This window comes from Phoenix dactylifera, chromosome 10 (genome assembly GCF_051530095.1).
Source record: "Phoenix dactylifera cultivar Ajwa chromosome 10, Ajwa_hap1_PhDact_Kaust_v1.1, whole genome shotgun sequence".
NCBI classification, from domain to species: Eukaryota; Viridiplantae; Streptophyta; class Magnoliopsida; order Arecales; family Arecaceae; genus Phoenix; species Phoenix dactylifera.
In genome coordinates, this window is record NC_143199.1 from 8,498,658 (window position 1) to 8,510,997 (window position 12,340).

Below are 12,340 nucleotides of genomic sequence, written 5' to 3' on the forward strand. Positions count from 1 at the left end.
TAAATAAAATTCTTTCCAAACAAGCCCTCAACAGTACCCTTTCCATTCTTGCCTCCCTCTCCCCTAACCCTTAGTCTCATGGTTAAGACCTCACCCTGCTAGTGGATTATCTTGATGCAGGCATTCGTGGTTATGCTTCAGCCCAATCATCAATTCAAGCATGTCTTTGGAGACGCCTTAGTCCCAGACAAACTGCTGAAAAATAGGGTTTTGGTTTTGTTTGATGCAACCAGCATGGCTGTACCAAACCCATTCCTACAACCCCTCCAACAAACAACTTCATAAGAAATTAAAGCACATCTAGATTAGATACATCATCGAGGGGTGAATGCATCAAGAGTCTGTAAATTCAAAAATAGGCAAATGCCGCTGGTGATATCAACCAGGAACCACTGAGAAGATATATCAGTTGAATCGGAAAATCGGATAAGGCGCTTAGAAATACAAGAGAATAAGAATGCTTCAAGCATTGATATAACAACCACCTACATTGCCCTTATGTTTAAAATGACTAGTCTTCAAATTCTATACTTTGAATGCCCTCGTTCATTTTCAGATTAGATCCACGGGAAAACGAAGCCCCTGCTATGGCCTAATACCAGTTGCATCAGATCAACCTAACTTGAAAACAACATGAACTAACATGTTTACAATAACAAACAATCCGATTTCCATAATATCTCAAACCCTGACCTGAAATTTTGGCCCATTGGGTCAGCATAAAGGTCATGCAAGACCTTCAACTCCTGTTTGGCTGTTTCACTCAAGCAGCCAACACAATATGCATAATATTGACCTGCGCCATGCAACTTGAAGTCATAAAAGAATTTTTCAGGCAAAATAAAATAGCAGGCATAAATCAATGAGAGTCGAAGTCATGTTTGATTGTAGAAACTATGCCACTATAGATCTGCAAAATCAATCAGCTTCTCTTGCGGCCATACAATCAATAAGATTCTTACCAGTTAGTAAATGAATCACCCAGTCTCTCGATCAATCTCTTGCTAGCCTATCATATGCGAAAAATATTTTACTCAATTCTTCTCTGAAAAAAAAACAAGAAAAATATTTCACTCAATTCTCCTGTGGTGCACATCGACGACATAATGGTTCAGTTGTTCCCCAAATGTCTTGGTAGAGAAATTTTCGCTGACATGGTGGTATGCCTCTTTGCCCATCGTTTCTGCCATCTCAGGGTTGCTTATTAGTTTAGCCATAGACGTTGCAAAGTCCAGAGGGTTGGGATCACAGAGAAACCCCGTGACCTCATGTTTAATCGTCTCCACTGGACCTCCACTGTTGCATGCAACTACAGGCTTTCGTGCCGCCATTGCTTCCAAGGGTACAATGCCAAAATGCTCATCCTGCATTTTTTTTCGCCCAAAAAAGTTCATTTATTCCAACATCTAACTACATAATGAGAATGACATTTGCAAGTATTCCAAAAGTTCATACAACCAAATTTAGATCTGGGAGACACAGAAACAAGAAATTTCCTGACTATGAGAAATTTATTAGAAGATATACATCTTTAATCAATTACCTTTGGTGTATAAAGAACACATATACATTCAGAGAGCAACTTATTTCTTTCAGCTGTAGAGCAGGATGTGACAAAATCAACTCGATCAGAAACTCCTTCGGATTCTGCCAGCCTTTTGAGTTCCTCCAGGTACTCAACATTTTCCTTGAGACGTTTATCATAGCCACCTGATGTGACAAAGAAACAAAAACAAATTGAATCTAATACACAAACAAGCACAACTGACAGAAAAAGAATGTGCCAGCGACACCATGCTGAAACTTCATTTCTTCCCAAGCATTTAAAATATCTAAAGCTTTTTCCTCCTGATTAGGGAACGACGGAAAGATGACTATTCCACTATAGTTGCTATTTTATTTGCTTCTCTTGTTTGTCAGGTAACAAATGAATGAGTTCAGTAATCAAAATATAGTGGATGACAAATACTCGGATCTTTACAACATACCCTATTTTAGTGTTGTTGTCTGCTAAGCCATTAGCAGATTTTCAAACATGATGGAGTATATCATATTCAACCTCTGAAAAGGATGGACATTGCCTCAGACATAACAAAAGGCATTGCAGGGTCATCTATCTAAGGTCACTCTGAATAAAATTAAGATGAGGCTCACCATCTACTATGCTTTGTTATTGTTATCATAAGGATGTCAGTCAAGTGAGGCATAAGTCTCAAGCTTCAGTAACATTGCCAGTTGTAGTAAATTTAATTTTGCCATCAGCCAATAGATACCATTTGTGTGATCTGTCTATGTGTTCCAATGGCCAACCAGAACAGCTTCCCTGGCAAATAACTGTCAAAGTTGATCTTAGGACTTCCTTCCAATCTTCACAGCTAGGTTCCCTCTGTGAAAGCACAAGACCATGATAATATGTCCTCTTTTTTTTTTCTTCTCCAAGTTCTTTCGCCATATGGTAGAGATTTTTTTTTTCAAAAAACATTCTCATTTCTTTCTCTTAATTATGAGAAGGAAAAGCAATTTCCCAAAAAATGGCCCTTGACGTGAAAATTGACTTTAGACAGCCTTTCATTGGCATTCTTCTTTCCCCTAATTCACAAATGATAGGTGCTTTTGTTTTTTTTTTTTTTTCATTCTTTATGAAAGATCTATTGAGAAACCTCTCTCTCATAGTCAGCCAATGAATATATTTTCACCTAAAAGGAGCAGCATCCCCACCGTCCTCACTGAAGCAGTGTAATGGGTGGCATGGACACTGTGCGTTGTGGTCAGAAAACGACCAGGGCAAACTGGACTCCAGATGCTTCTTTCATCCCAATAGGAGAAACAAAGATACTCCATCTAGAGCACATTGAAGGAAAAATCCCTCCATATTTTCTCTAGGTTTTCTTCCAAGTCAGATAGTCCTTTAGTGATAATCTCATACATTCACAATTTGCCACAAAATTGTGGTTATTCTCCAAAATATGAGAACTTATCCTTAAGAACCAAACCCCTCAAGCTAAAATTCTTTTCAAAAGTATAATTTGCCTCTCCTCCCATCTTGTTAGCAGACCATTTTATTCTTGTTAAGATATTGGAGTGAAGATATTCCCTCCCTCCAACTTGAGCTTTTACAACTTTGTCATGAATGCTCCCTCTTGCCTGTAAGCCTCCAAAGCTATTCTTTCAGGTTTCCTATTAACAAAATCCATACCATTTGGTCTTCCAAATGCTTCCTGACTAATAAGTGAAACTTTTAAGTGGCTTACAGATTACACATAGAAAGTTTCTTGTGGTCCATCAAATTTGTCCACCAATGCCCTAAGCTTATTAGAAAGGGACAAGTAATAGGCATGGGAGTTGCTTTAGTTAGACTCAATGAGCATAACGAACAATCTCCTCAAATTAAATTGTTATATTGACATGGATAAATTTTCTGTTTATTCAATTTTTGGAACTCAAATTGACCTTGATCTAAGTCAGGCACCAAGAAAAAACCCATGATATTACATGTGGCTTCCTATGCAGAAACAAAGAATGTTCAATAGATCAAGAATCCTTGTACCATAAGAATTGATCCCCATTATAGCATCTTCCCTCATGTTGAACTTAAGATCCAAAAAACAATAAATAAACAATGGGGTAGGCATACCTTGCTAACATACAAACATACTGATGCTATTAGTAAATAATGGCTTTAAGGTTTGGTAAACAAGAAATTAGCAACATCATGTTAATCAAATCCAATAGATAAAATTCTAGACATAGAATGACATGTGAAGAAATCATCTTCCAATTATTGCAGTTCTGTTTTGTAATCTATATTGTTCAAAGTCCGTACTTTACAAAGTAACAAGAACTTCTTGTGCTTTTCAATTTAAAGCTCCTATAAGCACAAACTCATTAATAAATAGATATCAACATTTCTATTGGCCAATATGCATGCATTGATCCAATATCAAGTTTTATAAAAATGTTGTTGATTTTTGGTTTTGAACATCATAAACACCAAATTTACTACCCTAACTGTAACGTAAAACATTAAGAGATTGATACTTAAAAAACTTATAAGGAACAGTAGTTACCAACAATTGTCAATGTTGCCTCAACCAGCTCATGTCCAGGAAGTGTATCTCCTTTAAGAGAACGAAGCAATGCAAAAGCTGAAATTGCGAGCTGGAGATTCTTTTTTCTTTCAAAACGGTTGACTGAGAGGAAATTCAACCTGAAGCATGCAGCACAAAGCATTTAATTTTCACAGACACATATATAACTCAAACAGTTAAAATGGCAAATATATCAAGAGATACAAGTTGTTTCATTACCTATAAGTGCAAGGCCCGTTAAACTGTTCCACATTGACCGCTGGGTAAAGTACAGCTGGCTCAAATCCTTTTGAGTGAAGGTGACGGAAGGTTCTGGCAAATGTTGATGCAGTGAATCTGCTGTTAACGAGAAGCATATCTGCCATACCTGGGAATAAAGAGTCATCAAAAGAGAAGCTTGGCAAGCATGTGAAATGAATGGTGGAGACTCTGGGAGGCAAATGCATGACACATAGATACACAAAACTGAAATAAGGGGGGGGGGGGGGGGGGGGGGGGGAAGGAAGACTAGGAGAAAAAAACAAAGGAAATAGAGATGAAAGAATAGTTGGGATGGACCGTACCAGTGGTTGCTTCTTCAATCATGTCAATTGGTCTGCGGTATATTCTCCTTAGCATAGTTGTATGTTGTGCAAGCAACAAATCTGGAAAGTGACAGTAGAATATTATCTGGAAAAAATGAAAAGCATTAATGCATCCCTTGCAAACCAAGAACATCCAAAACAAAATTAAATGGACAAAAATTAATTACCTTTGCTGACCGTTTCATTTTCAACAGGGGAATGACAACAGAGACCTGATCTACCAGTATAACATCGAATACGGGCCATAAGAAAAGCAGACAAAGTGCAACGAAAAAGCATCTTAGATAAGCACATACAGCATGGAAACGGTAAAAGATATGACGAGGTAGGAAACCACCATATACTGTGACTGGAAATGGACCTGAATAATAACAAAAGAAAGCACCATAAATACCACTATCTAATACTCCATTTTATTGCAACCAACAACAATACAACAACAATAATAAAAAGAAGTAAAACCAGTCTCAACAAATAACAGTAAATTGAAAGAAAAGTTACTAAGATTTGTTTTCCTGATTATAAAAACAACAGGAACCTCACCAGCAACAGTCTCCTCAAAACATCGGTTTTTGTCATGATGCGCTGTGAAAAGATGAACATTATGACCATGCAGTGAAAGTTCAACTGCTGCATCTACAATCAGCCTTTCAGCCCCACCTACATATGAACATCAAAAGATCATATAGTTAGACACAGCAACAAGAACTTAGAATACGACTATATTCAGAACTACATGTTCCCCTTGGTTTCCATATGAATACTAAACAATCTTCTTATTCTTTTTTTTTTTTTTTGCAATATGATGTCTTAGAATCTTCAGATGATAGTTAACTTATTATGGACCAATTCCTAGAAAACAGAAAGCTGTTTGTTTTGGCAACTAAGGTTGCTAAGTTTTCTTTGAATCACAAAGGAAAATGTGGAAGTTCAAGTACTTTTATAAGCTAGATCTGTCAAGAACATGAAAAATGACGAACAAGGTTCAATGAGACTGATAAGACCCAGCTCTCCTTCACGTCCCAGATCAAGGAAAGAAGAAGTCGCAAAGAAAAGAAAGGAAGGGATCTTTATTTTAATAGGCTTCGAAAGGTAAGAAAGCGAGGTACAAGCTCTACTTTTCTGGGTGAGAGCAACCCGATGCATGCAAATATAAAACACTCTACTTCGGGCGAGAGTAACCCCCAATGCAAACTAAGAGACAAGAGATAATACCACACCCCCTCCAGCTACCCTCTCACCCCCTCATTTATTTCCCATGGGTGACCTCTTGATAACTGACGTGCGGAAAAGCCGGATGTCATTTCGGAGGTCTGTTTCTCACTTCCGACGTTGTAGCCTCGTGCATGGCGTTCGTTCCCTCCTCCTTCGCACCCGAACTGCAAGTGGCTGACCTCTTCTTTTCCTTTACCAGACTCCCTGCGACTCCGGCGTCTTCGTGGGGAACGTGATCGATGGTCGCGAGATAACGTGGGTTCGGCCTCCGAACTCGTCGAGGTCTGTCGATCCCATCATCCCTCCCCCCTTCAGCCAAAGCCTTGTCCTCAAGGTTGGTTCTTGGGTACTGTTGCTTCAATTGTTTATATTCTTCCCGGGTAGCGTCTTCCCTCGGCAATGATTGCCATTGAACGAGAACTTCTTCGATGATCTTCCCTCCCTTTTTTACCCATCGATAGTCCTTGATGGTGGCTGGTTCCAGTGCGAATTGTCCGTCCTCTTGGATGAGTGGAGACCCTGAACAAGGAACTTGTCCCGTTCTGTTTGAGAAGCGATACGTGAAATACCGGGTGAACTCTTGCATCCTCTGGTAATGCTAGCCTATAAGCGACTGGCCCGATGCGCTGAATAATGCGATAGGGTCCGAACTCCGAAATATTTCTGAGCAAGCTTCTGGTGCACTCGTCGGAAGATCGTCTGTTGCCGATATGGTGGAAGCTTTAAAAACACCAATTCCCCTACTACAAAAGTAACTTCCCTTCTGTTCTTGTCTGCCTGTTGCTTCATTCGTCCTTGAGCCTTCTCCAAGTTGCCTTTTAACTCCTTCATCAGTTGGTCCCGGTTAGCCAAAGTTCTATCGACTTCATCCACCGCTGTGAGCCCTTCCATGTACCGAACGATTGTTGGTGGGGCTCGTCCATACAGTGCCTGAAAAGGTGTCATTCCGGCAGTGGAATGGAACGTAGTGTTATACCAGTACTCTGCCCAAGCCAAATTTTGCTCCCACGTCTTCGGAAACTGATTGCACAAACACCTAAGGTATTGTTCGACACATCTGTTAACCACCTCGGTTTGGCCGTCGGATTGAGGGTGGTACGCAGAGCTCATGCGAAGAGTGGTGCCTTGAAGCTTGAAGAATTCGTGCCAAAAATGACTTACGAATATCGGGTCTCGGTCGCTGACAATCGACCTTGGCATCCCATGCAGTCGGGCCACTTGGTTGACGAAGAGTGCTGCCACTTCTCCTGCAGTGTATGGATGGGATATGGCCAAGAAATGGGCATATTTGGTGAGCCGGTCGACGATGACCAGGATGACGTTCTTCCCTTTAGACCATGGTAATCCTTCAATGAAATCCATGGAAATGTCCTCCCACACCTGGGTCGGCACCGGCAATGGTTGGAGTAGCCCGGCCGGGACTTGAGTCTCATATTTATGCTGTTGGCAGACCACGCACTCGGCTACAAATTTTTGGATATCTTTCTTCATCGACTCCCAGTAAAAAGCCTGAGAAATCCGTTTGTAGGTCCTTAGCGTTCCTGAGTGTCCTCCAATTTTTGTATTATGGAATTCCTCCATTAACCTCACTCCCAACGGCGAACTGGGAGGGATCAAGACCCGATCTTTATAATATAGAATTCCCCCTCTGAACTAATAGTTCTTCATGCGGTCGGGTGTAGCTTCGAGTTGTTGAATTTTTTGCTGCAAATAGTGATCTTCCTGATTAGCAGTCCTTATCTCCTCCCAGATGTCGAATACGGGGCGACTGAGAGCATGAAGTGCAATCTCTTCGGGTAGTCGGGATAAAGCATCGGCAGCTGAATTATCCTTCTCCGGTTTGTACACTATTTCGTACTCGTATCCCAGCAGTTTGGTGACCCATTTCTGTTGCTCCGGTGTGCTCACTCGCTGCTCTAGGAAATGCCGTAGACTCTTCTGGTCGGTTCTTATCTGAAACTTCCTTCCCAGCAAGTAGGGCCGCCACATCCGCACCGCTTCCATTATGGCCAACATCTCTTTAGCATAAGTCGACCATCCTTTCTTTGTTACACCCAATGCCTTACTCATATAAGCAACTGGTTTTCCTCCTTGTGTTAGCACAGCGCCAATGCCTTTGTCTGAAGCATCTGTTTCAACCACGAAGGTCTCTGAGAAGTTAGGAATGTCAAGCACAGGGGTGGTCATCATTGCTTGCTTAAGAAGATGGAATGCTTGCTCAGCCTGAAGATTCCATTGAAACTGCCCTTTTCTTAGCAATGTCGTCAAGGGTGCCGCGATGACTCCATAGCTCTTAACGAATTTTCGGTAGTATCCAGTTAACCCCAGAAATCCCCTTAGTTCTGTCACGGTAGTGGGTCGCGGCCATTCCTTCATGGCTTGTATCTTGGTGGTATCAACCTGTACCCCAGCAGCGGATATAATATAACCAAGATACTCCACTTGTTGTTGTCCAAAGAGACATTTTGAGGGTTGTAAATAGAAGCAATGGTCAGCCAAAATCCTTAGTGTGGTGCGGAGATGGGATATGTGAAGCTCCCAAGTAGCGTTGTATACCAGAATGTCATCAAAGAAGACCAAGATGAACTTACGCAGGTAACTCCTGAAGATGGAATTCATGGCTGCCTGAAATGTTGATGGGGCGTTACATAGTCCAAAGGGCATAACCAAATACTCAAAATGTCCGTGGTGTGTACGGAAAGCCGTTTTATGAACATCATCTGGATGAACTCTGAGTTGGTGGTATCCGGCCTTAAGATCCAGCTTAGAGAAATAGCAAGCTCCGTGCAATTCATCCAACATATCATCGACAGTGGGGATCGGAAACCTGTCTTTAATGGTGACCGCATTGAGAGCTCTATAATCTGTGCAAAATCTCCATGTGCCGTCTTTTTTCTTTACCAACAAGATAGGAGAGGAGAAAGGACTCTGACTCTCCTTGATAATCCCGGCCTCTAGCATCTCAGTTACTTGGCGCTCGATTTCATTCTTCTGGTAATATGCATATCTATAGGGCCGAACGTTGATTGCCAAGGTTCCCTCTTGCAGAGGAATCCGATGGACATAAGGTCGCTCTGGAGGTAATCCTCTGGGTGCCTCAAAAAGTGGAGAGTACCCCTTTATCAACTGCTGGAGGTCGGTGGGCCATTCCTTTTGCACTGTCGTTGGTTGATGCTCTTCGGCGCCTCGGACCATGATCGCAAAGAGTTGGCTACTCCCCTTGATCTCCTTCTGTATTTCTCGGAAGTCTACATCTCGGGTAGGTCTCGCCGGTTGCCCGGAGAGCCCACACGCTTGGCCGTTCCACCAGAATTTCATGGTCATGTGCTTCCAGTCGCAGATCACAGGTCCAAGTTTCTCCAGCCACTGTATGCCTAGAACGGCATCCAACCCCACCAGCGGCAGTGTATAGAAGTCTACCAGGAATCGCTTCCCTTGCAGCTCCAGCTCCACCGACCGGAATATCTCCTGGCATTGTAGGACCTCTCCGTTAGCTACTCGGACTCCAAACTTGACGGTGGCGTCTATGGGCAGCTGAAGTAATTTGGCAACACGGCCACTCACGAAGTTGTGGGTGGATCTGCTGTCAATCAAGACTGTCAAAGGATGCCCTTGGATGCATGCCACCACCCGCATCGTCCGCGGCCCATTCCATCCCGAGAGAGCATGGAGAGAAATCACCGGTTGCGCCTCTTCTCCGGTCGTATTTTCGTCGTAGTGCTCGATGTCGCCGTCCTTAGATCCTTCTGCATCTTCCAAGCGATCGGCTTCGATTAAATAAGCCTGAGGGGTCTTGCACCGGTGTCCTGGGGAGAACTTCTCATTGCATTTAAAACAAAGCCCACGTTCCCGGCGCTGTTGCATCTCCTCGCAGGTGATGCGTCGGATCGGTGTCGGAGCCTGCAGCCGCGGTGCAGTTGTGGATGGGCCCTGGGTTCTCGGAACACTGGTTACTCGGGATGCCACGCCACGGAATGCCTTCCGCTTCTGCTCCAGCCTCTCCTCCCGCATCCGGGCTATCGTGACTGCTTCGCGCAAGGAGTGAGGTCTCCGCATTCGCACCTCCTTTGCGATCTCCTCCTTGAGTCCTCCGACGAACGTGCCAATGAGTGCGTCTGGCGGCCATCCTCGGACTCGGTTAGCTAGTTTTTCGAACTCCTGTTGATACTCCCGCACAGTTCCATGTTGCTGAATTCGGGATAGCTTCTCATTGAAGTTAATATACTCGTTGGGTCCGAAACGGGCCAAAAGTTCCCGTTCGAACACCCTCCAGGTGATTACAACTCCCTCATCCTGGGACATTCGCCGTAACCACTGCCACCAGTGGTTGGCTTCCTCGTCCAAGTAGAATGAAGCGGTGATTACCCGCCGGTTAGCGGGTACTCCTTGGCCATCGAAGAACTGCTCAGCTCGATCGAGCCAAACAATCGGGTCATTACCAGTAAACCGTGGAAAGTCCATTCTGGGATGGCGTTGGACCCCCACGATGTCCTCCGTTCGCCTAAGGGCTCCTTCTCGTGGTGATGGTGGTAGTGATGCCGTTGGTTCAAACGGCGGAGGGGACTGCACTGTAATTTGGAGGTGTCGGATAGCCTCCAGGACCTCAGTGAGACGCACCTCCATCCGTGCTTCTAAGCCGTGCAGCTCTTCTTGCATGGTGTTCACGTCGACTTCCAGACGCTCGATCCTTTCTTTATTTGACATAACCGGCTCTGATACCAGTTGATAAGACCCAGCTCTCCTTCACGTCCCAGATCAAGGAAAGAAGAAGTCGCAAAGAAAAGAAAGGAAGGGATCTTTATTTTAATAGGCTTCGAAAGGTAAGAAAGCGAGGTACAAGCTCTACTTTTTTGGGTGAGAGCAACCCGATGCATGCAAATATAAAACACTCTACTTCGGGCGAGAGTAACCCCCAATGCAAACTAAGAGACAAGAGATAATACCACACCCCCTCCAGCTACCCTCTCACCCCCTCATTTATTTCCTATGGGTGACCTCTTGATAACTGACGTGCGGAAAAGCCGGATGTCATTTCGGAGGTCTGTTTCTCACTTCCAATGTTGTAGCTTCGTGCATGGCGTTCGTTCCCTCCTTCTCCTTCGCACCCGAACTGCAAGTGGCTGACCTCTTCTTTTCCTTTACCAGACTCCCTGCGACTCCGGTGTCTTCGTGGGGAACGTGATCGATGGTCGCGAGATAACGTGGGTTCGGCCTCCGAACTCGTCGAGGTCTGTCGATCCCATCAGAGACCTATACTTAAATGATGGAATTAGGCTTGTTTATTATGATATCAGTACAACAACATTCGTCAAAATCAATCCTTCTCACGATCAAGAAGCAATTTCCTACTTGGATACAAAAGTCGAGCCATAAACTTTTATTGATTTGATTGTCCACGCAGTAACAACAGCCAAAAAGAATCATCAACACACGAAGAAGTTAAATCGTCATAGTAGTCTACTGTTACCAGAATCCCAACAATGAACCCAGCCCATCGCAAAACTAATTTCCAATCATCTTTTTCTTCAGCAATTAAATAATTCGACTTCATAAATGAGAAGAAAACAGCAAAAATTTATATCAAGAAACAAGCAATTAACGATCATTGCAATGATCCAAGAAGTAATCCCACTCTACAAAAAGAAAGCAACAAAATCTACGGGATCAAATATGAGCATCATCTAACCCTAAAAACCCAAACTTTATTGACGGAATATGTTTTGCCTCGCAAAAACCGATCAAGATCGAATCTTTTTCTTCCAACAACAAGAGGGATTCTATTGAAAGCACAAAGAAGTAAAGACTGTGGGAAAGAGAAGCAGACCGATTCCGAGGTCGGGATGGATGATGGCGATCTTTAGCTTCGGGCTTCTCCTTTTCTCCATCCTTTCTTCCCTCCGAAGTCGAGCACGAGAGCGGTTTCCTTCTGGTTTCTACTTTCTAGTTGACGCAACCCGTTCCTATGGTAGGTTGAGTTGAACCGGGACGTGTGAACCGGACCTTACTAGCTAGTAGCTAGTTGGACCAAAACTAAACTTTGTTGATCAGACTTGCATGTAACCCGCTCTGTGCGGGTTTTAGCTGAAACGAGTGAAAAAAAATCTCAATACTTTATCAATATATATTGGATCACTCCCAAGATCTAAGGAAATGACTATTCAATTTGCTCTTCTTGCCTGGTCTCCTATAGATAGCTTCTAGTAATTTGGAGATGACTCCTAATTTTTTACTTGAATGACTTCTTAAGGCATGAGATGATTTTCTTGATAGCTTGTGATGGCTCCTAATTAATTACTCCTAGTTGAATTCATGGGGGACGACTCCTGACTTTCTGGAGATGACTCTTGGAAAACTATTGGTCGGCTCTTCAAAGCTAGAGACGACTCAAGGTATGCCAAGGTGACTCCTAGCCTATCAAGATGACTTCTGCTCCTTTCTTCTGGAAGTGATTCC

At 43.2% G+C, this 12,340-nt stretch overlaps 1 protein-coding gene across 2 annotated transcripts; it reads right to left on the minus strand.

The window, feature by feature from the left end:
• Nucleotides 1-863: 863 nt before the first annotated feature.
• LOC103696780 (UDP-Glycosyltransferase superfamily protein) lies at nt 864-11,854 on the minus strand. 2 transcript variants are annotated; one of them, XM_008778495.4, is made up of 9 exons: nt 11,712-11,854; nt 5,216-5,332; nt 4,969-5,033; nt 4,840-4,884; nt 4,652-4,757; nt 4,308-4,455; nt 4,068-4,207; nt 1,544-1,710; nt 864-1,364 (listed from the first exon to the last, which is right to left on the minus strand). In XM_008778495.4, the coding sequence occupies exons 1-9, from the start codon at nt 11,770-11,772 to the stop codon at nt 1,071-1,073; spliced, it is 1,143 nt and encodes a 380-aa protein (XP_008776717.1). In that variant the 5' UTR covers nt 11,773-11,854; the 3' UTR covers nt 864-1,070. The 2 variants fall into 2 exon arrangements, with proteins under 2 accessions (XP_008776717.1, XP_008776716.1); XM_008778494.4 differs by having other exon boundaries at nt 4,840-5,033.
• Between the last annotated feature and the right edge of the window lie 486 nt (nt 11,855-12,340).